This window comes from Salmo trutta, chromosome 12 (genome assembly GCF_901001165.1).
Source record: "Salmo trutta chromosome 12, fSalTru1.1, whole genome shotgun sequence".
Taxonomy (NCBI): domain Eukaryota; kingdom Metazoa; phylum Chordata; class Actinopteri; order Salmoniformes; family Salmonidae; genus Salmo; species Salmo trutta.
In genome coordinates, this window is record NC_042968.1 from 66155816 (window position 1) to 66180297 (window position 24482).

The window sequence follows — 24482 nt, forward strand, 5'->3', positions numbered from 1 at the left end:
AGCACAGAAAAGAGCAGGAATAGCCTTTTCTCTAGCTGCTTACCGCGGGTCATTCTTGGCACGGACGCTGGTCTCAAACTTGACACCGTTCCTGGCCACATACTCAGCCAGCTTGTCAATAACAGGTTGGATGTCAGGGGGCGGGGGGATGATGGCTGGCGCTGCCACGGCAACTGGGGCCGCCACGGCAACGGGAGCCTGGGGCCGCGAACTGATAGATGAGGGAAAGATGAGTGGAGACGAAATAAAAGATATTTAGCAATGCATCACATTATGTGGGGGAACTAGGTAGTATGAGGAGTGATAAAATATCTCCACTTCTGTCCAATAAGTGTCCACATACCTGGTCTCTGGTATGACAGCAGCAGGAATAACAGGAGCAGGAGGAGAAGGGGTTGAGAGGCAGACTGGGACCTGGCTGGGAACTGGAGTTGGTGGTGGGATGATGGGAAATGTAGTCGGAGGTGCTGTGTAGATGATCCGTGTAGATGGCTCAGGAGGTGCAGGGGGCGTGGTCCCTGGAGGAGGCGGGGTTCCAGAGTAAGAGGGTGGAGCCAACATTCTGCCAGAGGGCAGGGAGCTGTAGTAGCCGTTGGCATCGATCCCAGGGGGAGGTGGGGCCAGGCAGTAGGTCCCATCAGGAAGCATGCAGTACCCATAGTACATCGCTGCCACGTTAGCTGTAAGGTCAGAGAGAGAGAGGAAACTATCAAAATACATATCAAAATAGGAAATCATGCGAATACTTCAATTGCATGTGGTTTTGCATGACTTCCCTGTCGATGAGAAAAAGTGTAAGTCAGCATTGGATGAGATAGGTCTGCTCACTGAGTGTTAGTGTGTGTGTGTGTGGGCTGTGGTGCCGAGCGGACTAACGTATACACTTATGTCTGGCCTCATCGCTCCTCACAGAGGAGGCAGAGAGAAAAAAAGCAAACTCCACGCTGATACAAATGAAACATTTTAATAATCTATGTCTGGATCACTGTCTACTTAATTAAAATGTACTTTGTCAGCAGAAAACGGAGGAAAAAGGGGAACAAAAAGGAGAATGGCCAAACAAGAATAATTAGGATCAGCTTGTTGGAAATCGTAATGTGTTTAAAAGCGGATATCAAAAACAATATGCAACCGTTCATTTCCAAAGCCTCTCATTACAATCACACTACCCATTTCGGACTCTATCAAGTGCATCAATAGGTCAGGGAAAATCATTTACAACAGGAATAAGAAAAGACTACTGGCACAACGACCGGGGTTAACACACTCAGGTTATGAATAAAACAACTGACAGATTCACTCACTGTTCAAATGGGAAGAAAGAAACAGGCAAGAAGGCTACATAAAGGTGTGGTATGTCACTGTACAGTGGTGCAAGTCTGAGTTCCTGGCTCATACCGTTACTGTGGATGGGAAATTAGGAAATGCAAATTCTGTGTGAGTGTCAAACTGACTTTGTTTGCGATGACAATTTGACATTTTTAAGTATAATAATTGATTCCTGTGAGGTGCTACACAGATTCGCTGACAACTCTGAGCTGGCAAATTTGCACTCACATCAGCTACTGTTACCAGACTGCATAAACAGATTCTGACAGCTCACTGCCAACAGCAGCAGGAGGGGGGAGAGGGGAGGGCAGGTGTTTGTCATAATTTGTGGGTGTGGTGGGGGTCAGTCTGAGGTCGCTCAAAATGTCACCTCCATCTTAAATTGTCCGCTCATTGAGACTTATTCCATGGCAGCTCAGACTCAAAGCCATAACGAGATCGACTGTAATTGTATTAAGTGGAGTTTTCACATTCTGTTTGATACGGTTAGACATCACATCAATAACCACTTAAGAGTAGGATTGGGAGTGGGAGGATGAGGGCGTTCAGTTCAGCATGTAGCTGTGTGTCTCTGTGCATTATTAACTCTCCAAGGTCTTTTACTGTGGCAGTGGTTTCCATCCATGATGGAGTGTACAGAACGGAGAACAATAGAGAAAGAGAACGATAGAGAAAGAGAAGGAGAACGATAGAGAAAGGGAAGGAGAACGATAGAGAAAGGGAACGATAGAGAAAGAGAACGATAGAGAAAGAGAAGGAGAACGATAGAGAAAGGGAAGGAGAACGATAGAGAAAGAGAACGATAGAGAAAGAGAACGATAGAGAAAGAGAACGATAGAGAAAGAGAAGGAGAACGATAGAGAAAGGGAAGGAGAACGATAGAGAAAGAGAACGATAGAGAAAGAGAACGATAGAGAAAGGGAAGGAGAACGATAGAGAAAGGGAAGGAGAACGATAGAGAAAGGGAACGATAGAGAAAGGGAACGATAGAGAAAGGGAACGATAGAGAAAGGGAACGATAGAGAAAGAGAACGATAGAGAAAGAGAACGATAGAGAAAGGGAAGGAGAATGATAGAGAAAGAGAACGATAGAGAAAGGGAAAGAGAACGATAGAGAAAGGGAAGGAGAACGATAGAGAAAGAGAACGATAGAGAAAGAGAACGATAGAGAAGGAGAACGATAGAGAAGGAGAACGATAGAGAAAGAGAACGATAGAGAAGGAGAACGATAGAGAAGGAGAACGATAGAGAAAGGGAAGGAGAACGATAGAGAAAGGGAAGGAGAACGATAGAGAAAGGGAAGGAGAACGATAGAGAAAGGGAAGGAGAACGATAGAGAAAGGGAAGGAGAACGATAGAGAAAGGGAAGGAGAACGATAGAGAAAGGGAAGGAGAACGATAGAGAAAGGGAAGGAGAACGATAGAGAAAGGGAAGGAGAACGATAGAGAAAGAGAACGATAGAGAAAGAGAACGATAGAGAAAGAGAACGATAGAGAAAGAGAACGATAGAGAAAGGGAAGGAGAACGATAGAGAAAGGGAAGGAGAACGATAGAGAAAGGGAAGGAGAACGATAGAGAAAGGGAAGGGGAACGATAGAGAAAGGGAACGATAGAGAAAGGGAACGATAGAGAAAGAGAACGATAGAGAAAGGGAAGGAGAACGATAGAGAAAGAGAACGATAGAGAAAGGGAAGGAGAACGATAGAGAAAGAGAACGATAGAGAAAGAGAAAGATAGAGAAAGGGAAGGAGAACGATAGAGAAAGGGAACGATAGAGAAAGAGAACGATAGAGAAAGGGAACGATAGAGAAAGGGAACGATAGAGAAAGAGAACGATAGAGAAAGGGAAGGAGAACGATAGAGAAAGAGAACGATAGAGAAAGGGAAGGAGAACGATAGAGAAAGGGAACGATAGAGAAAGAGAAGGAGAACGATAGAGAAAGGGAAGGAGAACGATAGAGAAAGGGAACGATAGAGAAAGAGAACGATAGAGAAAGAGAACGATAGAGAAAGGGAACGATAGAGAAAGAGAAGGAGAACGATAGAGAAAGGGAAGGAGAACGATAGAGAAAGAGAACGATAGAGAAAGAGAAAGATAGAGAAAGGGAAGGAGAACGATAGAGAAAGGGAACGATAGAGAAAGAGAACGATAGAGAAAGGGAACGATAGAGAAAGGGAACGATAGAGAAAGAGAACGATAGAGAAAGGGAAGGAGAACGATAGAGAAAGAGAACGATAGAGAAAGGGAAGGAGAACGATAGAGAAAGGGAACGATAGAGAAAGAGAAGGAGAACGATAGAGAAAGGGAAGGAGAACGATAGAGAAAGGGAACGATAGAGAAAGAGAACGATAGAGAAAGAGAACGATAGAGAAAGAGAACGATAGAGAAAGAGAACGATAGAGAAAGGGAAGGAGAACGATAGAGAAAGGGAAGGAGAACGATAGAGAAAGGGAAGGAGAACGATAGAGAAAGGGAAGGGGAACGATAGAGAAAGGGAAGGGGAACGATAGAGAAAGGGAAGGAGAACGATAGAGAAAGGGAAGGGGAACGATAGAGAAAGGGAACGATAGAGAAAGGGAACGATAGAGAAAGGGAACAATAGAGAAAGAGAACGATAGAGAAAGGGAAGGAGAACGATAGAGAAAGAGAACGATAGAGAAAGGGAAGGAGAACGATAGAGAAAGGGAACGATAGAGAAAGAGAACGATAGAGAAAGGGAACGATAGAGAAAGAGGTGGAGAACGATAGAGAAAGGGAAGGAGAACGATAGAGAAAGAGAACGATAGAGAAAGGGAAGGAGAACGATAGAGAAAGGGAAGGAGAACGATAGAGAAAGGGAAGGAGAACGATAGAGAAAGGGAAGGAGAACGATAGAGAAAGGGAACGATAGAGAAGAGAACGATAGAGAGGAACGATAGAGAAAGGAGAACGATAGAGAAAGGGAAGGAGAACGATAGAGAAAGGGAAGGAGAACGATAGAGAAAGGGAAGGAGAACGATAGAGAAAGGGAAGGAGAACGATAGAGAAAGGGAAGGAGAACGATAGAGAAAGGGAAGGGGAACGATAGAGAAAGGGAACGATAGAGAAAGGGAACGATAGAGAAAGAGAACGATAGAGAAAGGGAAGGAGAACGATAGAGAAAGAGAACGATAGAGAAAGGGAAGGAGAACGATAGAGAAAGGGAACGATAGAGAAAGAGAACGATAGAGAAAGGGAACGATAGAGAAAGAGAAGGAGAACGATAGAGAAAGGGAAGGAGAACGATAGAGAAAGAGAACGATAGAGAAAGGGAAGGAGAACGATAGAGAAAGGGAAGGAGAACGATAGAGAAAGGGAAGGAGAACGATAGAGAAAGGAAACGATAGAGAAAGAGAAGGAGAACGATAGAGAAAGGGAAGGAGAACGATAGAGAAAGAGAACGATAGAGAAAGAGAAAGAGAACGATAGAGAAAGGGAAGGAGAACGATAGAGAAAGGGAAGGAGAACGATAGAGAAAGGGAAGGAGAACGATAGAGAAAGGGAAGGAGAACGATAGAGAAAGGGAAGGAGAACGATAGAGAAAGGGAACGATAGAGAAAGAGAACGATAGAGAAAGGGAAGGAGAACGATAGAGAAAGAGAACGATAGAGAAAGAGAAAGAGAACGATAGAGAAAGGGAAGGAGAACGATAGAGAAAGGGAAGGAGAACGATAGAGAAAGGGAAGGAGAACGATAGAGAAAGGGAACGATAGAGAAAGGGAACGATAGAGAAAGGGAACGATAGAGAAAGGGAACGATAGAGAAAGAGAACGATAGAGAAAGGGAAGGAGAACGATAGAGAAAGAGAACGATAGAGAAAGGGAAGGAGAACGATAGAGAAAGGGAACGATAGAGAAAGGGAACGATAGAGAAAGGGAACGATAGAGAAAGAGAAGGAGAACGATAGAGAAAGGGAAGGAGAACGATAGAGAAAGGGAAGGAGAACGATAGAGAAAGAGAACGATAGAGAAAGGGAAGGAGAACGATAGAGAAAGGGAAGGAGAACGATAGAGAAAGGGAAGGAGAACGATAGAGAAAGGAAACGATAGAGAAAGAGAAGGAGAACGATAGAGAAAGGGAAGGAGAACGATAGAGAAAGAGAACGATAGAGAAAGAGAACGATAGAGAAAGAGAACGATAGAGAAAGAGAAAGAGAACGATAGAGAAAGGGAAGGAGAACGATAGAGAAAGGGAAGGAGAACGATAGAGAAAGGGAAGGAGAACGATAGAGAAAGGGAAGGAGAACGATAGAGAAAGGGAAGGAGAACGATAGAGAAAGGAAACGATAGAGAAAGAGAAGGAGAACGATAGAGAAAGAGAACGATAGAGAAAGAGAAAGAGAACGATAGAGAAAGGGAAGGAGAACGATAGAGAAAGGGAAGGAGAACGATAGAGAAAGGGAAGGAGAACGATAGAGAAAGGGAACGATAGAGAAAGGGAACGATAGAGAAAGGGAACGATAGAGAAAGAGAACGATAGAGAAAGGGAAGGAGAACGATAGAGAAAGAGAACGATAGAGAAAGGGAAGGAGAACGATAGAGAAAGGGAACGATAGAGAAAGGGAACGATAGAGAAAGGGAACGATAGAGAAAGAGAAGGAGAACGATAGAGAAAGGGAAGGAGAACGATAGAGAAAGGGAAGGAGAACGATAGAGAAAGAGAACGATAGAGAAAGGGAAGGAGAACGATAGAGAAAGGGAAGGAGAACGATAGAGAAAGGGAAGGAGAACGATAGAGAAAGGAAACGATAGAGAAAGAGAAGGAGAACGATAGAGAAAGGGAAGGAGAACGATAGAGAAAGAGAACGATAGAGAAAGAGAACGATAGAGAAAGAGAACGATAGAGAAAGAGAAAGAGAACGATAGAGAAAGGGAAGGAGAACGATAGAGAAAGGGAAGGAGAACGATAGAGAAAGGGAAGGAGAACGATAGAGAAAGGGAAGGAGAACGATAGAGAAAGGGAAGGAGAACGATAGAGAAAGGAAACGATAGAGAAAGAGAAGGAGAACGATAGAGAAAGGGAAGGAGAACGATAGAGAAAGGGAAGGAGAACGATAGAGAAAGGGAAGGAGAACGATAGAGAAAGGGAACGATAGAGAAAGAGAACGATAGAGAAAGGGAAGGAGAACGATAGAGAAAGAGAACGATAGAGAAAGAGAACGATAGAGAAAGGGAAGGAGAACGATAGAGAAAGGGAAGGAGAACGATAGAGAAAGGGAAGGAGAACGATAGAGAAAGGAAACGATAGAGAAAGAGAAGGAGAACGATAGAGAAAGGGAAGGAGAACGATAGAGAAAGAGAACGATAGAGAAAGAGAACGATAGAGAAAGAGAACGATAGAGAAAGAGAAAGAGAACGATAGAGAAAGGGAAGGAGAACGATAGAGAAAGGGAAGGAGAACGATAGAGAAAGGGAAGGAGAACGATAGAGAAAGGGAAGGAGAACGATAGAGAAAGGGAAGGAGAACGATAGAGAAAGGAAACGATAGAGAAAGAGAAGGAGAACGATAGAGAAAGGGAAGGAGAACGATAGAGAAAGGGAAGGAGAACGATAGAGAAAGGGAAGGAGAACGATAGAGAAAGGGAAGGAGAACGATAGAGAAAGGGAACGATAGAGAAAGAGAACGATAGAGAAAGGGAAGGAGAACGATAGAGAAAGAGAACGATAGAGAAAGAGAACGATAGAGAAAGGGAAGGAGAACGATAGAGAAAGGGAAGGAGAACGATAGAGAAAGGGAAGGAGAACGATAGAGAAAGGGAAGGAGAACGATAGAGAAAGGGAACGATAGAGAAAGAGAACGATAGAGAAAGGGAAGGAGAACGATAGAGAAAGAGAACGATAGAGAAAGGGAAGGAGAACGATAGAGAAAGGGAAAGGGAAGGAGAACGATAGAGAAAGGGAAGGAGAACGATAGAGAAAGGGAACGATAGAGAAAGGGAACGATAGAGAAAGAGAACGATAGAGAAAGGGAAGGAGAACGATAGAGAAAGAGAACGATAGAGAAAGGGAAGGAGAACGATAGAGAAAGGGAAGGAGAACGATAGAGAAAGGGAAGGAGAACGATAGAGAAAGGGAACGATAGAGAAAGGGAACGATAGAGAAAGAGAACGATAGAGAAAGAGAACGATAGAGAAAGAGAACGATAGAGAAAGGGAAGGAGAACGATAGAGAAAGGGAAGGAGAACGATAGAGAAAGGGAAGGAGAACGATAGAGAAAGGGAAGGAGAACGATAGAGAAAGGGAAGGAGAACGATAGAGAAAGGGAAGGAGAACGATAGAGAAAGGGAAGGAGAACGATAGAGAAAGGGAAGGGGAACGATAGAGAAAGGGAAGGGGAACGATAGAGAAAGGGAACGATAGAGAAAGGGAACGATAGAGAAAGGGAACGATAGAGAAAGGGAACGATAGAGAAAGAGAACGATAGAGAAAGGGAAGGAGAACGATAGAGAAAGGGAAGGAGAACGATAGAGAAAGAGAACGATAGAGAAAGGGAAGGAGAACGATAGAGAAAGGGAACGATAGAGAAAGGGAACGATAGAGAAAGGGAACGATAGAGAAAGAGAAGGAGAACGATAGAGAAAGGGAAGGAGAACGATAGAGAAAGGGAAGGAGAACGATAGAGAAAGGGAAGGAGAACGATAGAGAAAGGGAAGGAGAACGAGAGAAAGGGAAGGAGAACGATAGAGAAAGGGAAGGAGAACGATAGAGAAAGGGGGAATAAGAGGCTTATCTTGTCAAACCGGAAACTGGATGATATTAACTCGTTAGTCACCGCACTGGTCGACTGTTATGAAGACCCATCCAAAATGCACAAGGCTGGAGAGCCATCATTCACATGCTGCATGTGTATTTGTTCTATCTAATTAAAAATGAAAGGCTGAAATGTCTTCAGTCAATAAGTATTCAACCCCTTTGTTATGGCAAGCATAAATAAGTTCAGGAGTAAAAATGTGCTTAACAAGTCAAATAAGTTGCATGGACTGTGTGCAATAATGGTGTTAAAAACAATATTTTAATTACTACCTCATCTCCGTACTCCACACATACAGATAATTGTAAGGTCCCGCCATCGAGCAGTGAATTTCAAACACAAAGACCAGGGAGGTTTTCAAATGCCTCTCAAAGAAGGATTTCTATTTGTAGATGGGTAAGAGCATGGTGAAGTTATTAATTACACTTTGGATGGTGTATCAATACACCCAGTCACCACAAAGATAAAGGCATCCTTCCTAACTCAGGTGTCGGAGAGGAAGGAAACTGCCTCAGGGATTTCACCACGAGGCCAATGGTGACTTTAAAACCGTTAGGGAGTTTAATGGCTGTGATAGGAGAAAACTGAGGATGGATCAACAACGTTGTTACTCCAAAATACTGACCTAAATGACAGAGTGAAAAGAAGGAAGCCTGTACAGAACTAAAATATTCCTAAACATGCATCCTGTTTGCAACAAGGCACTAAAGTAATACTGCAAAAACTTTGGCAAAGCAATTCACTTTTTGTCCTGAATACAAAGTGATATGTTTTGTATTAGATTTTCCCAAAACATTACTTAGTACCACTCTCCATATTTTCAAGGATAGTGGTTGCTGCATCATGTTATGTGTATGCTTGTAATTGTTAAGGGCTGGGGAGTTGTTCCAGGATAAAAAATAAACGGAATGGAGCTAAGCACAAGCTAAATCCTAGAGGTAAACCTGGTTCAGTCTGCTTTCCACCAAACACTGGGAGATTAATTAACTTTTCAGCAGGACAATAACCTAAAACACAAGCCCAAATCTACACTGGAGTTGCTTACCAAGAAGACAGTGAAAGTTCCAGTTTTGACTTAAATCTAATTGAAAATATATGGCAAGACCTGAAAATGGTTGTCTAGCAATGATCAACAATCAATTTGACAGAGCTTGAAGAATTTGGAAAATAATAATGGGAAAATGTTGCACAATCCAGCTGTGGAAATCTCTTAGAGACTTACCCAGTGTCATCTGACAAAGTATTGACTCAGGGGTATGAACAGTTATGTAAATTAGATATTTCTGTATTTCATTTTCAATACATTTACAAACATTTCTAAAAACATGTTTTCACTTTGTCATTCTGGGGTATTGTGTGTAGGGAGTTTTTCCTAGGGAGTTTTTCCTAGCCACCGTGCTTCTTTCACATGCACTTTGAGATTTCAGCTGATATACGAAGGGCTATATAAATACATTTGATTTGATTTGATTTAGATGGATAACATTGATTTTACACATTTTGAATTCAGGCTATAACAACAAAATCTGGAATAAGTTGAAATGTATGAATACTTTCCGAAGGCACTGTCGATATGTATAAGGATAAGGTGACTAGGCATCAGGATATATGATTAATAGAGTAGCAGCAGCATAAATTATGATTGTAAGTGTGTATGTGTCTATGTATAGAGTCGGTATACATGTGTGTGCATGTTGTGTGTGTGTGTTGGAGTGTCAGTGTGCATGAGTGTCTAGAGTCCTGTGAGTGTGCATAGAGACAGTGCAAAACTACAAATAAATACAACAGTCTACTTAGATAGTCCGTGTAGCCATTCTGTTAGAAATTTAGAAGTCTTATGGCTTGGGGATAGAAGCTGTTCAGGAGCCCGTTGTTTTCAGACTTGATGCACAGGTACCACTTGCCATGCAGAAGCAGAGAGTACAGTCTATGGCTTGAGTGCCTGGACTCTAAAGATTTTCCGGACCTTCCTTTCACACCGCCTGATTTAGATGTCCTGTATTGCACGGAGTTCTGCCCCAGTGATATATTGGGCTGTCCGCACCATCTGTAGCACCATGCAATTGATGGTGGTGCCGTTGCCATGCCAAGCAGTGACGCAGCCAATCAAGATGCTTTCAATAAAGCAGCTGTAGAACCTTTTCAACTTCCTGAGAGAGAAGAGGCGCTGCCACGCCTTCTTCATGACTGTGTACTTGTGAGTGGACCATTTGAAGTCCTTAGTGATTTGGACACCGATGAACTTGAAGCTCTTGACCTGCTCCACTGCTTCCTGTAGTTCACGAACAGCTCCTTGGTCTTACGGATGTTGAGGGAGAGGTTGTTGTCCCGACATCACACTGACAGGTCACTGACCTCCTACCTGTAGGCGGACTCATCGTCACCAGTGATCAGGCTACAGCTTTCGTGTCGTCAGCAAACTTGACGGTGTTGGAGTTGTGTGTGGCCATGCAGTCGTGGGTGAACAGGGGGTACAGGAGGGGACTAAGCACATACCTCTGTGTGTTTCTGGGTTTCTGTACAGCACTTTGAGATATCAGCTGATGTAAGAAGGGCTATATAAATACATTTGATTTGTAGCTCCTGCCACATGTGACGGGAGTCGAAGCCTGTGTAGTATGATTCCACTTTATTCCTAGATTGTCCTTTTGCTCGTTTGAGGACTCTGTGGAGGTCGTAGCGGGACTTGTTGTACTTGTTCCTGTCATGGGGGGTCTTGTCTGAAAGCCATGTTTCAGAATAGCAGAGAATATTGCAGTTACGAGAGTCCCGTTTGTAGCAAATCCACGATCGGAGGTCATCCATCTTATTATCAAGTGAATGGAGGGAAGAGGTGGCCAGTTTTACCTTGGCCTTAATCTCGCCAGGACTCCCACTCTCCGCACTCTAACGGATAAGAATTAGAGAAAGAGCCCAGGGCAGATGAGTCAAAGTTGAAGCCGGAATTGGGGTAAGTAACTGCCGACCTGATTTCCAAATGTTCTTATCAGTTATAAGAAATGATAGCGGATGAATTTTGTGAAAATAAAGTAAAATATAAACGCCAAAAGAATCACAAAATAGCAAAGTTGGGTCGGAGCTCGCATAACAGCGGCCATCCAGTACAGCACCATCTTATTAGCAAAGACAGAGAGAAACACACACCAGGGATTCCATTATGAAAATGAGGAAATTTGACCGGCAGCATTTAAATTTACTGGAACCATATGCATTGGGTGCGTAACCTGATTAGGGTGTACATCCACGGTGCTCAGAACAACAAAACACAAAATCACATTTAGATGATGGTCAATCATCTTTACAGAACATGCAAGTTGAGGATGCAATGATGTGTATCCTTACTGCACACTTTGAAGATGTTAGAATAACTGTCCATATTTACTTTCTCAGCCAACAAGATGAGTACGAAACAGCAAAATCAAGAGCCTATGCATAGGCTGAGCATGAGTTTCACGTTTGGGGAAGCACATTTTCACCATAATTTTTTACAATAAATTATGAAGATGCATCATCACACGCATCCTCACATTTGCAGACTTATGTAAGAGAGCCTACTATACATAATGTGATGAGTATTTGTAATTATTATGGATCCCCATTAGCTGCTGCCTCTTCCTGGGGTCCAGTAAAATTAAGGCAAACACAGTGCATTAGAAAAGTATTCAGACCGCTTGACTTTTTCCATATTTTGTTACACTACAGCCTTGTTCTAAAAGGGATGAAATTGTATGGGTATGACTCTAAAAGTTGGCACACCGGTATTTTTGGGAGTTTATCCCATTCTTCTCTGCATATCCTCTCAACTCTGTCAGGGTGGATGGGGAGCATCGCTGCACAGCGATTTATGTCTCTCCAGATATGTTCGATCGGGTTCAAGCTCTGGCTAGGCCACTCAAGGACATTAAGACATGTCCCGAAGTCACTCATGCATTGTCTTGGCTGTGTACTTAGGGTCATTGTCCTGTTGGAAAATGAACCTTCGCCCCAGTCTGAGGTCCTGAGCGCTCTGGAGCAGAATTTCATCAAGGATCTCTGTACTTTGCTCCATTCATCTTTTCCTGGGTCCTGACTATTCTCTCAGTCCCTGCCACTGAAAAACATCCCCACAGCCTGATGCTGCCACCACTATGCTTCATCGTTGAGATGGTGCCAGGTTTCCTCCAGACGTGACGCTTGTCATTAAGGCCAAACAGTTCAATCTTGGTTTCATCAGACCAAAGAATCGTGTTTCTCATGGTCTGAGTCCTTCAGGTACTTTTTGGCAAACCCTAAGTGGGCTATCATTTGCCTTTTACTGAGGAGTGGCTTCCGTCTTGCCACACTACAAAAAAAAGGCTTGATTGATGGAGTGCTGCAGAGATGGTTGTCCTTCTAGAAGTTTCTCCCATCTCCACAGAGGAACTCTGGAGCTCTGTCAAGAGTGACCATCGGGTTATTGATCACCTCCCTGACCAAGGCCCTTCTCCCCCGATTGCTCAGTTATGCCAGGCGGACAGCTCTAGGAAGAGGCTTGCTGTTTCCAAACTTCTTCCTTTTCATTATGATGGACCTTCAATGCTGCAGAAGTTTTTTGGTACCCTTCCCCAAATCTGTGCCTTGACACAATCCTATCTCGGAGCTCTACAGACAATTCCTTCGACCTCATGGCTTGATTTTTGCTCTGACATGCACTGTCAACTGTGTGACCTTACATAGACAGGTGTGTGCCTTTCCAAATCATGTCCAATCAATTGAATTTAACACAGGTGTACACCAATAAAGTTGTAGAAACATCTCATGGATGATCAATGGAAACAGGATGCACTGGAGGTCAATTTCGAGTCTCATTGCAAAGGGTCTGAATACTTATGTAAATAAGGTATTTCTGTTTTGTATTTATTTTGTCAAATATTTTGTATTTTACCCCCTTTTTCTCCTGAATTTTGATCTTGTCTCATTGCTGCAACTCCCCAACAGGCTCTGGAGGAGAAGGTCGATTCATGGGTCCACCGAAACATGACCTGCCAAACCGCACTTAACACCAGCCCGCTTAACCTGGAAGCCAGCCACACCAATGTGTCGGAGGAAACACCATTGAACTGACGACTGAGGACAGCCTGCAGGCACCTGACATGCCACAAGGAATCGCTAGAGCGCGACGAGCCAAGTAAAGCCCTCCCAGCCAAACCCTACCCTAATCCAGATGATGCTGGGCCAATTGTGGGCCGGCATATGGGACTCCTTATCACGGCCGGGTGTGATACAGCCCGGGATCGAACCCGGGTCTGTAGTGATGTAGTGCCTTAGACCGCTGCGCCACTCGGGAGGCCCCGCTGTTTTTTATTTTTAATAATTTGCTAACATTTCTAAAAAACTGTTTTCGCTTTGTCATTATGGGGTATTGTGTGTAGATTGATGAGGAAAATGTTTTACTTAATAGATTTTAGAATAAGGCTGTAACATAACAAAATGTGGAAAAACGGAAGGGGTCTGAATACTTGCACTATATAATTATAAAACGATTACATTACACAACAGATTTCACAACACATTAGCTGTGTGCCACAACCCTACATCACAAAATCCATGTGTCCGTGTGTGTGTATAGCGCATATGCTATCATGTGTGTGTGCCTGCGTGTCTCTTTCACACTGTTCCATAAGGTGTATCTTTAAATCAGGTTTTTTTATTAGATTTTTAGACTGATTTTACTGCTTGCATAAGTTACTTGATGTGGAATAGAGTTCCATGTAGTCTTGGCTTTATGTAGTATTGTGCGCCTCCCATAGTCTGTTCTGGACATGGGGACTGTCAAAGACCTCTTACGACATGTCTTGGGGGTATGCATGGGTGTCTGAACTGTGTGCTATTAGCTTAAAAAGACAGCTCAGTGCATTCAATATGTCAATAATTCTCACAATTACAAGTAGTGCTGAAGTCAATATCTCTTCTACTTTGAGCCAGGAGAGATTGACATGCATACAGCAGAAGTCAAAAGTTTGGACACACCTACTCATTCAAGGGTTTTGACTGGTACTGTATTATTAATGTTAGCTCTCCGTGTACATTTAAGGGCCAGTGGGTCTAGTGGGAAGCCGTGCTTCCCTGTTCTGGCCAAATTGTAATTTTCCTAAGTCAATTATTGTGGCACCTGACCACACAACTAGACAGTAGTCCAGGTGCGACAGAACTAGGGCCTGTAGGACATGCTTTGTTGACAGCGATGTTAAGAAAGCAGAGCAACTCTTTATTATGGACAGACCTCTCCCAATTTTAGCTCCCTATCATTATGTTTTGACCACGACAGTTAACAATCCAGTGTTACTCAAAAAAGTTTAGTCTTCTCAACTTCAAAGCTCAATTTCTATACTATTCATTGCAATATTTAGTTTTAGGGTTTAGTGAATGATTTGTCCCAAACACAATGCTTTTCGTTTTTGAAATATTTAGGACTAACTTATTTCTTGCCACCCATTATGAAAGTGACTGCAGCTCTTTGTTAAGTGTTGCAGTGATTTCACTTGCGGTGGTAGCTGACATGTATAGTGTTGAGTCATCCGCATACATAGACGCACAGGCTTTACTCAGAGCAAGTGGCAGGTCATTAGTAAAGATTGAAAAAAGTAAGGGGCCTAGACAGCTACCCTGAACGCCTGACTGCCTGGATTGTGTTGGAGAGGCTTCCATTAAAGAACACCCTCTGTGTTCTGTTAGACAGTTGGCTCTCGATGCATAGCAGGGGATATAAAGTCATAACACACATGTTTTTTCCAGCAGCAGATTATGATTGATAATGTCAAAAGATGCACTGAAGTCTAACAAAACAGCTCCCACAATATTTGTATTATACATTTCTCTCAGCCAGTCAGTCATTTGCGTAAGTGCCGTACATGTTAAATGCCCATCCCTATAAGCGTGCTGAAAATAAGTTGTTCGTTTGTGAAATGGCATTGTATCTGGTCAAACACCATTTTCCCCAAAAGTTTCCTAAGGGTTGGTAACAGGTTGGCTGTTTGAGCCAGTAAATTGTGTTTTGCTATTCTTGTGTAGCGAAATGACTTTAGCTTCCCTCTAGGCCTGAGGGCAAACACTTTCCTGCTGGCTTAGATTGAAGAGACGGCAAATAGGAGTGGCAATTTCGTCCGCTACCATCCTCAGTCATTTTCCATCCAAGTTGTCAGACCCAGGTGGCTTGTCATTATTGATAGACAACAATATATATATTTTTTTTACCGCTTCCACACTCACTTTACAGAATAAAAAATGACAATGCTTGGATTTCATAATTTGGTCAGTTATGCACGGATGTGTAGGTTCAGAATTTGTTGTTGGCATGTTATGCCTAAATGTGCTAATCTTGCCAGTGAAAAAAATCATTAGTGTAGTTGCCAAGATCGGTGGGTTCTGTGATGAATGAGCCATCTGACTCAATGAATGATGGAGCGGAGTTCGCCTTTTTGTCCAACATTTCATTGAAGGTGTTTTACTCTTTATGCAATTTGTCTTGGTTTCATAATACAGTGTCTTCTTTTTGTTCAGTTTAGTCACATGATTTCTCAATTTCCAGTATGTTTGACAATCGGCTGTGCAGCCAGACTTTTTTGCCATCCCTTTTGCCTCATCCTTAAATGGGTGCATGCTTATTAGTAACTGGAAAAAACAATTTCATAAATGTGTCAAGTGCAGCATTTGGTTGCTCCTCATTACACACCACAGACCAGCAAATATTCTTTACATCTTCAACATAGGAATCACTCCAAAACGTATTGTATGACCCGTTATACACTATATTAGGCCCAGCCTTTGGAACTTTGGTTTTCCTAGATTTGGCCACTCTATTATGATCACTACATCTGATGGATTTGGATTTTGCTTTAGAGCAGATTTCGGCAGCATTAGTAAAGATGTGATCAATACATGGTAGGTTGACTCATAACCTGCACCAGGTTTCAAGCACTGTTTACAGTTTAAAGCTTTTTCTTGAGTGGGCAGCTTGATGAAAGCCAGTCAATATTTAGGTCACCCAGAATATATACACCTCTGTTGACATCACACATACATTGTGAAGCATTTCACACATATTATCCAGATACTGACTGTTAGCACTAGGTGGTCTATAGCAACTTTCCACCAGAAGGGGCTTTAGGTGAGGCAGGTGAACCTGTAGCCATATTACTTCAACAGCATTTGACATGACATCCTCGCTAACCTTCACAGAAATATGACTGAACATCAACTGCATTCCTGTCTCTTCTGAAGATGTTGAAACCATGTCTTGCTACCACTGTATAATTAAAGGTATTATCTAAGTGAGTTTCAGAGACAGCCAGTATATTAATGTTCTGTTACTAGCAAGTTATCGATTTCATGAACCTTGTTTCTTAGGCAACATGGTAATGTGGACATTTTTTTTTTTAGCACTTTTCTGGGATTCTTGATTGTTTTTATTTCTTTACAGGGAGGCATATCAAAAAGGTAGACATGACAGTGATCTTTATGTTTGTGCTGATAGTGCAGGGTGAGCTGCACAAAGTGGACTTCCTACTAGGGCAAACCGACTCAATAAAACTCATGTTCATAGGTGCATGATTACTGCATATGATAGCTCTAGGATTGACAGAGGCATTCAGGGGACTTAAGAGGGACAAAAATGTGATTACTTACATTTTGACTGCCAACACTTCTGGGACAACGTACATCTGCAGAAGCACTACGACACCTAAGCGACATAATGGTAGGGGTTATCTGAGCATGGCTCGGGTCACTGATAAGTCATTGTCTCAAGGTAGCCTTGAAATGCACGGACAAGGTCCAGGAGCCAAGATGATTTGGATGGACTAGAGCATCTTCTGTTTCCAAAAGGTGTCAAAGTGATCTATAAAAGTTACGCCAAAAGAGATACAGTAGTCTTTTAGCCAGGTGTAATGCCAGTAGCCTGATGAACCTTTCACAGCCGCGGGCCAGCGATGGTACCGGGCCTGAAATAATTACCCGCTTTTTTGGAATCTTTCAGAGCTAGAATCAGTTCTTTAAAAATCAATTATTTTCAGCAGTTCCGAGATAGCCCTCCTAATGTCGTTTGACTCCACATGGACTACGACAGTGTCAGCGCTCGGCAGCTGTCGTGGAACGGTAGGATGCAGCCTTGTAATGTCCTGTACTCGTGCTCCGGGATAGTAGATTGGATAGGCATCATTTAGGCTAATAATATAACTCAATCCCTGTTCACAAAAAAATCTAAAATGTTCAATGCATGGCTGAGGGCGTATAACGTAGAGGCGTGGGCTATAGGCTACATCAGAAACCCTTTCTTTGCATGGGAAAACCACATCATGCAATTCTACTACACTTCATATGATTGGAGACATTAGCATAATCTTTTAAAATAAGACAAATTACTGGGTAGCCTACTCTGCTGACACAGACAAAAAGATCAATAAAAACAATGTTGCCCATATATTAGGCCTCTAGGAAGGGGAGACACATCGAATAAGACGTCCATCTAAACTGGGGGAAGGAAATGGTCCAAAAACAAAACTTAAGTGGCACTGACCAAACAATGATAAGTAAAAGACAGATTCGAGTCGTTTCATTGTCTTCTCTTTAAAGTAATTGTTATTTGCTTTCCAAACCATGTTTCCCGTAATATAATTTTTAAATATTGCGATATGCCTGGCTGGGCCCCTCTACTTTTCACTGACAATCGCAACTCAACAATCATCTATTTGGCATTTGCCATGTGCGCTGCCTTTCCTTCCGACAGTAGGTAATGCGATTTAAAACAATGCACAATTATTATTTTTAAGGCTAGAGGAAGCTAATGATCCTCTGTGGACAAATAATGCTTTAGTAGCTTATTTTGAAGGATTTTATTTCTGTATAGACAGGAGTAGGCTAATTAGGCTATATAATGTTGGCATTTTAATTACATTTACTTAGGGAAAGCTTCCCCTAGCCTTATGGACACGCCACCTACGAGCCAATGTCAATCTACTATCTCCCATAGTAGAAAAGTTGACCTATTCTATTGGTTGACCTATTCTACAGATCAGAACATTCACCTTAACATTTTGACAAACTATTACTTCTTAACATTATTAGCACAGCAACGCTCACAATGCAGTAGTCTACGCACAAATGAACATTTGGCTACCGGGCAATGAAAGAACACTGAAAACCAATAAAAAACAAGAGAAATAGGCTACTGGCTTCATTGGCATTTGGAAGTCTTTATAAAATAATTGCCTCCAAGGATATAGTCGGATTTTGCCTAGACAGCTTTGAAGAAAGGTAAAACTTGCCTCATAACATGTAGTAAAACATTCAGGTTTCAAACAATTAAGTAGCTATATGTTTTCAAAATGCATACTGCCTCCAGCTCATTGCAAAGTGGTGTGTGACGTGCTGATGAAGCCTACCTTCTGTTGCCTATGCATTTAAATGGCGAATGGGAAGGGCGCTTCAATTACCAGCTGAGAAATAAAAATAGTAGCTCTTTTAATCATGGCCAAAAAACTATTTTTAACACACGATTGCATTTAGAATTGTTGTGCAATGATTGGGCTTATAAAAGCGCTGTCTGACAGATTTTCAGCTCAAAGGCTCTGTATCTGTATGCGCGTGATAAATAAGGTACATAACGAATATACACACGGGCCAATTTAACTACACTAAATTATGCAAATTAACCCATAGACCGATAAGGATGACTGGTCAAAACGTATTTCCATCCATGAATAGGTTAAAAAGCATTATTTTGCAAGGTTTTTTTTTTTCTGCTCCTGGAAAATTGGCCAGTGCCAATTAGATATACAATAATTTTTTTTACGACCAAAAGCCGTCTATTACCGGCTAACAGAAACCCTGACACACACACACGAGACAGAGAATCAAAGACCGGGGAGGAGGACTGAAGAGGGCCATGTCTGTGCTGCTCTGTTTTAAGTGCTGTAGGATTTGACTGGTGTGGTGTTTGAGAGCAGGATTAAGCAAGGGGAGCTGCTGCTCTGAAAGCAGTTACAGCACATCCATCCTCGTCCACTGGTCTTTCTCTAACCACTTACCTCAACACCACAGAGCCAAGACAGTACCTCTGCCTCTCGCCACCTCAACCTTACAGCATTCTATCAAGCCTTGTGTTTCTGACTCAGTCAGTTAAAAATATCATTTTTTTTTTTTTTTTGCGTAGGTACTTTAGCAGACATTAAAGTTCTGCTCCTTCTCCAGCCACTCCAAAAGGTAATACTTTTCATAGGGAGCATCTTGAGCACAGCCCCATGAGCACAAACACCTCTCCTCCAGATAGCTGGGGTTCAAGAAGCCAGTCTTCAATCAATACCCATCAGATGAGCTAAGTGTCTGGGGAGGTGCTTACAACACTGAACCTGGGATTGCAATCCAAACACGGGGTGATAGAATAGAATAACTTTAACTCCGTCCCTGTGCTATATGCTGGTCTCTAGGGCAAAACTAAAGGTCGGCCAGAGAACAACGGAGGGCCTCTGCTGGCTAATAAAACAGCCCACTTTATGAATGCATAACGATCCATGGCCAGAAGGGTTGCTCAGCAGGAAAAACATTCATTGGTAGCAGCCAGCTTCCCTGTGCTACACAAGCCCAGTTCAAAGGTCCCCCTCCATAACTGTCTATAGGATAAATAAATTGCATTAATGAATTTGTAAGTGTCACACACACGGATCGGTAGTGGCCAATGAGCACAGGCGAGGTGGGTGAAAGGGTTAAGTGGACGTACTGCTTTGCGGAGGAGTGTTGGGGAGTCATTGTGGATGGATGTACAGTGCAGTGTATTGTGAGATGCTTGTCTGTGGACTGTTAAACTAACAGGGTGTAACAGTAGGCTGCATTGCTTCACCTGGGCCTCTGAGGTCAAGAGAGAATGGGATGTATGTCACCCAAGAGGACAGAAAGAATAGCCCAGTCTCAAGATAGAAAAGCCCAGTCCCCTAGCGCAGTCTTGACAGCTTCTCTACATTTCTAGGAAGAGTTGTCTTCAGTGATGACGCAAATGATCTAATATGCTCCACGTTCACTGCATTAGAATGTAGAATGTGCTTGTATTACAACAGAGAATCCATAGACCAGTAGAATGGAAGGGAATAAGTGGTCGTTTGAGGTCAGATGACACTACAAAACATTCGGCCCAAAAGCAACTTGGCCCAATTGTCCCGTTGAACAGCTAGCAAAGTTGTGACGAATTAAAGGAGCTGCAATGCTGTACGCTTCTAAACCCCTCTTCCCTAATTCTCATTCAATACGCTAGTCATTGGCAGAAACTGAGGGATATTCCTCTGGTGCCTTTGATCTTCTCCAGTCTGTTTACAGGGATTCTCTCAGAGAACCAGCGCCATAGACAGAAATAAAAGTTGGATCTACGGGAGAAAAACCTCTCCAAAATGATTATCTTTTCGCCGTAAGCCAGCGTATTAAAAATCCATGTCTGTGCTGCTGTACGGTGCTGTGGCAGCGGTGGTGTCGATGTCTCTTTTTCTCTCTCCTACCACAGCAAACCAGTGGAGCTTTTCCAGTCCAGCTAATTAAGACAAATCTGCTCACTCAGCTTGAGCCGTCTCTCCCAAGCACCAGACAGAGGGAAGACAGGGTTGACCCTGGGAAATAAGAGGAGTCAAATTGCGAGGAACATCTCCCAAGGACGTTTAGAGTTAGCCTGGCACTCCACGCCCAGCACCTTCACCATCCATCACCTAGAACTAATGCAGACAGTAGAGAGAAAATTGCTAAGGTTTAAAGAAGACAAGAATTTAGATGGAGATTCTGTAGCCTTGGATGCCTCGAGAAGTATGTGAATGGCCCCGAGAGACTAGTGATTCTGTGACGTTGCAAATTCTGCACTAGATTTGCTGGAGGAACAGTACTGTCATGCAGTGAGTTAAAGTTAGAGTGTTCTTGTGCGTGTTCCTTAGGATAAACTGTGCATGAGCTGAATAACAGTGGATGTCTTCAAGTGTTTGGGTCAAGCGAGAGAGAGCTGGACGTTTTATGCAGCTGCTCTTTCCTAGGCTGGCAGAGTGTGGTGTGTGTCAGCCAGAAGAGAACAGAAAAGCAAGTGGAAATGATGTCTGCCTTTAGAGGAAGCAAATATCTGTGGAGCTGCCAGAAAAACAACTTTGGATTTTATCCACCCGCGTTCAGGGCAAAACAAACAGCAACACTGCCGTCAATGAAGAGCAAGGAGAACACAGTTTGTCAGCGCGTCCAAACCAACAGCTCACTACAGATCAGAAAATGAACTAGGCACAAATTCAAGGACAAGAAACATGTAAAAAAATACCTTCTTGGAGACTTTGAAAGCTGTTAGGAACCTTTAAGTACTCACAATCCCTGAGGGTCAAGTGGGGAAAATCGCTCCTGGATTCAGTCTGTAATGAACAGTCCTCAAAGGCTGTGAAGGTGAAGGGCGGTAGGTAGCCTAGCGGTGGTTCGAATCCCTGAGTCAACAAGGTGAAAAATCTGTCGATGTGCCCTTGAGAAAAGCACTTAATCCTAATTGCTCCTGTAAATCGCTCTGGATAAGAATGTTTGCTAAATGCCGTAAATGTAAATGCTTTCTGGAATTTACCTCCTGGAAGAGGACGTTTCAGCAGTGTCACGGGCCTACAGGAGACCATGTTAATAAGCTTTTCCATTATGAGCTGCAAGGTCACCTCCATGGCTACAGTTGGAACATGTGCCTGTGTCCGACATATATAGGCTAATTCAATGTACCTTTCCTCCTAGAGACTCTAATCTGATATTAACGCCAACGTTTGTTAAACATTGAGAATTCTAACAAGTGGACTGTTCTTTTTGCCTCCAAGAGTTCAGTGCTCAATACTAAACAATTTAGTGCCACTCTGCCTGTCTGAGAGACTGAGCTTGCATTGAGAGGGAAATAAAAAAAATGGGGAGAGAAATGAAGTGGACCAGGACTAAATTGAAATGAAGAGGCTCCCTCGGCGCTAATATGAATGCTCGTCAGATATTGGATTTCCCAGTTTCCCAGTTCAACTCTCAGAAATGAGAAACTGTACTCACGGTCAGTGATGTACTCTGCGGGTGTGGCGGGTACAGCTGGCTCTGCGGGTACTTCCTCTGGCTTGGTTGCCATGATGGCGGCTGCAGCAGCAGCGGCTCCGTTACGTTCCTGCTGGGTTTTCCGGATCAGCGCTGCCAGTGGATGGTCTGGGTCCATAACTTGGAGGGGCTACAACACAAATACATTTGGTTAAAAGGCTTAGAACTACTTGTCAACATAACCCCCAACAATTACATTTGAGTCATTTAGCAGACGCTCTTATCCAAAGCGACTTACAGGAGCCTAGTCGGCTCGGGGAGCTGAACCATTGACCTTCCAGTTACTGGCCCAACGCTCTGAACCACTAGGTAACCGGCCCCAACAACAGGAAGCTATAGCGGTGAAACTGAGACATCTCTGGCTGATGGAGAGGACAACAACGCAAGACAGAGTAATGGTTCCAACTAGCTGATACATTTCTGTGTCGCGTTATTACCTACTTATTACAACTCATTTAGCATGACGTTTGGACTAATATACTAATTGAATAATATATAAACATGTACACTGATGATTTATACAGGTGTTTCTAGCCTTGTGGGTGCAATAAGAGTTCACATACAATTTAAGAGTCTTTTATCTCTTCATTTACTTAGCGCAATTCACTCGGAATTACAACAAGTGACAGTGATTAAACATACAGAATATTAAATCAAGAGATGAGGAGAAAAATACTTGATGGTAGCTCATCCTCAACCACAAAAATCTAAGCACTTTGAAGTGAGACACACTTTGAAATCAGGCCCAATTATGCTGTTGAATATAACAACTTAACAGTAATGTGTGATTAATTCAAAAGTCTATGGGCTTTTGAACATTAAAAACCTAACCATGGGTGTAATTAGCAAATGGTCAAACCCTATAAAAATTTTTTTTTAAATACAGTATAAGCCGTTAGACAAATTGTGGGTTGGCTTGAACGGGCAAAGCCCGTATGGATGGGAGATAATTGCTCTAGAAAGGCCCTGAGATGAACTAATTCCATAGTTTTATTGTTTCTTTATTCCATTCAAAGCCAAGATAACTATGTCTAAATAAGACAGACCAAAGCAATATGGTGGAGACTTAAGAGTGCTTTTCACAATAATGCTTTCTCATATCCAATTACCTCAGCTAGGGTTGGGGGATGTCAACCTCTGTCCTATTGCAGGCCTGGGCAATTATTTTCCATGGAGGGCCATATTAGAATATATTTTTGCCATCGCAGGCTAGAATAATAATACAGGATTATACATCATGTGTATGACTGTGTTGACAGATATATCTACTGTAAATCACATCCAGATATGCTACTTATTTTACTTTAACGTGCACAGAAATAAACCACATCCATGTTCTCCTTTTGGTCAGTATTTTCATTATTAAACATGCAATGAACTACACGGAGGGAAAAGTACACTGTGCATTCAGCACCACGGACAGAACTCTTGTTAACGGGTATGCACAAAAACACATGAAAGAGAGAGTGCTCAACATTACATTTAAACTACTCAATCAGTGTGAGGAGTGAAGTCTCTGATGGGCATTGACTAGAGCAGTGAAGTCAGGTATAGTTTCTGACGTCGCAATGCGCAGAATTGCTGAGAGGTGAGAGTCAGTAAGAGATGATCTGTGCCTTGAGTTGCTATATTTCATCACTGAAAATGTCTGTTCACATACATACGTTGACCCAAACAGTACAAACATCTTCTGAGCATGACTCCTAATCTTTGGAAAGTTTTGTTCATCGAGAGATGCATAGAACCTCGTCAGTGACATTGTTTTGAATAGTTCTCCAATCACTGCATTAGACTGGAATTTAGTTCATTCATGAGGGCCATGATGTCCACGGTGAAGGCAAAATCAGTCAACAATTCTTTCTCTTGCAGTTGAGGGAAATACACATATTTCCTTTTCATTTGCAAAAACTCAGCAATCTCCGACTTCAGGTCCCACACCCTTTTAAGCACCTTCCCCAAACTCAGCCATCTCACGTTTGTGTGGTAGGGGAGATCTGCATTACCCGACTCTGTCTCTTCCAACAGTGAGACAAACTGCCTGTTGTTTAAATATTTTTCTCTTATGAAGTTTACCACTTTAGTGACTGTATCCACAACATGAATCATTTTCAGAACACAATTACAGAGCACCTCCTGATGAATAATGCAATGCAGGAAAATAATTTGCTGATCTGGGTTCAGCTCAGCTACTTGATCTTGTATCCTTTTCAAAAGGCCAACATTTTTTCCTGTCAAGTTCAGGCACCCATCAGTGGTCACACCGGATAACTTTTCAAAACTCAGTCCCAGCTTTGCCACGCACTTATTAAACTC

At 42.6% G+C, this 24482-nt stretch overlaps 1 protein-coding gene across 2 annotated transcripts in view; it reads right to left on the bottom strand.

Annotated features, from left to right (window-relative positions):
- Window positions 1–24482, bottom strand: part of LOC115204017 (splicing factor, suppressor of white-apricot homolog) — a 136736-nt gene that overhangs the window by 94860 nt on the left and 17394 nt on the right. For both annotated transcript variants that reach the window (XM_029769215.1, XM_029769214.1), the window contains exons 7-9: window positions 22131–22299; window positions 344–680; window positions 44–211 (exon numbers count right to left, since the gene is read on the bottom strand). In XM_029769215.1, the coding sequence (XP_029625075.1) occupies window positions 44–211; window positions 344–680; window positions 22131–22299 (674 nt within the window). The remainder of the gene's footprint in view (window positions 1–43; window positions 212–343; window positions 681–22130; window positions 22300–24482) is intronic.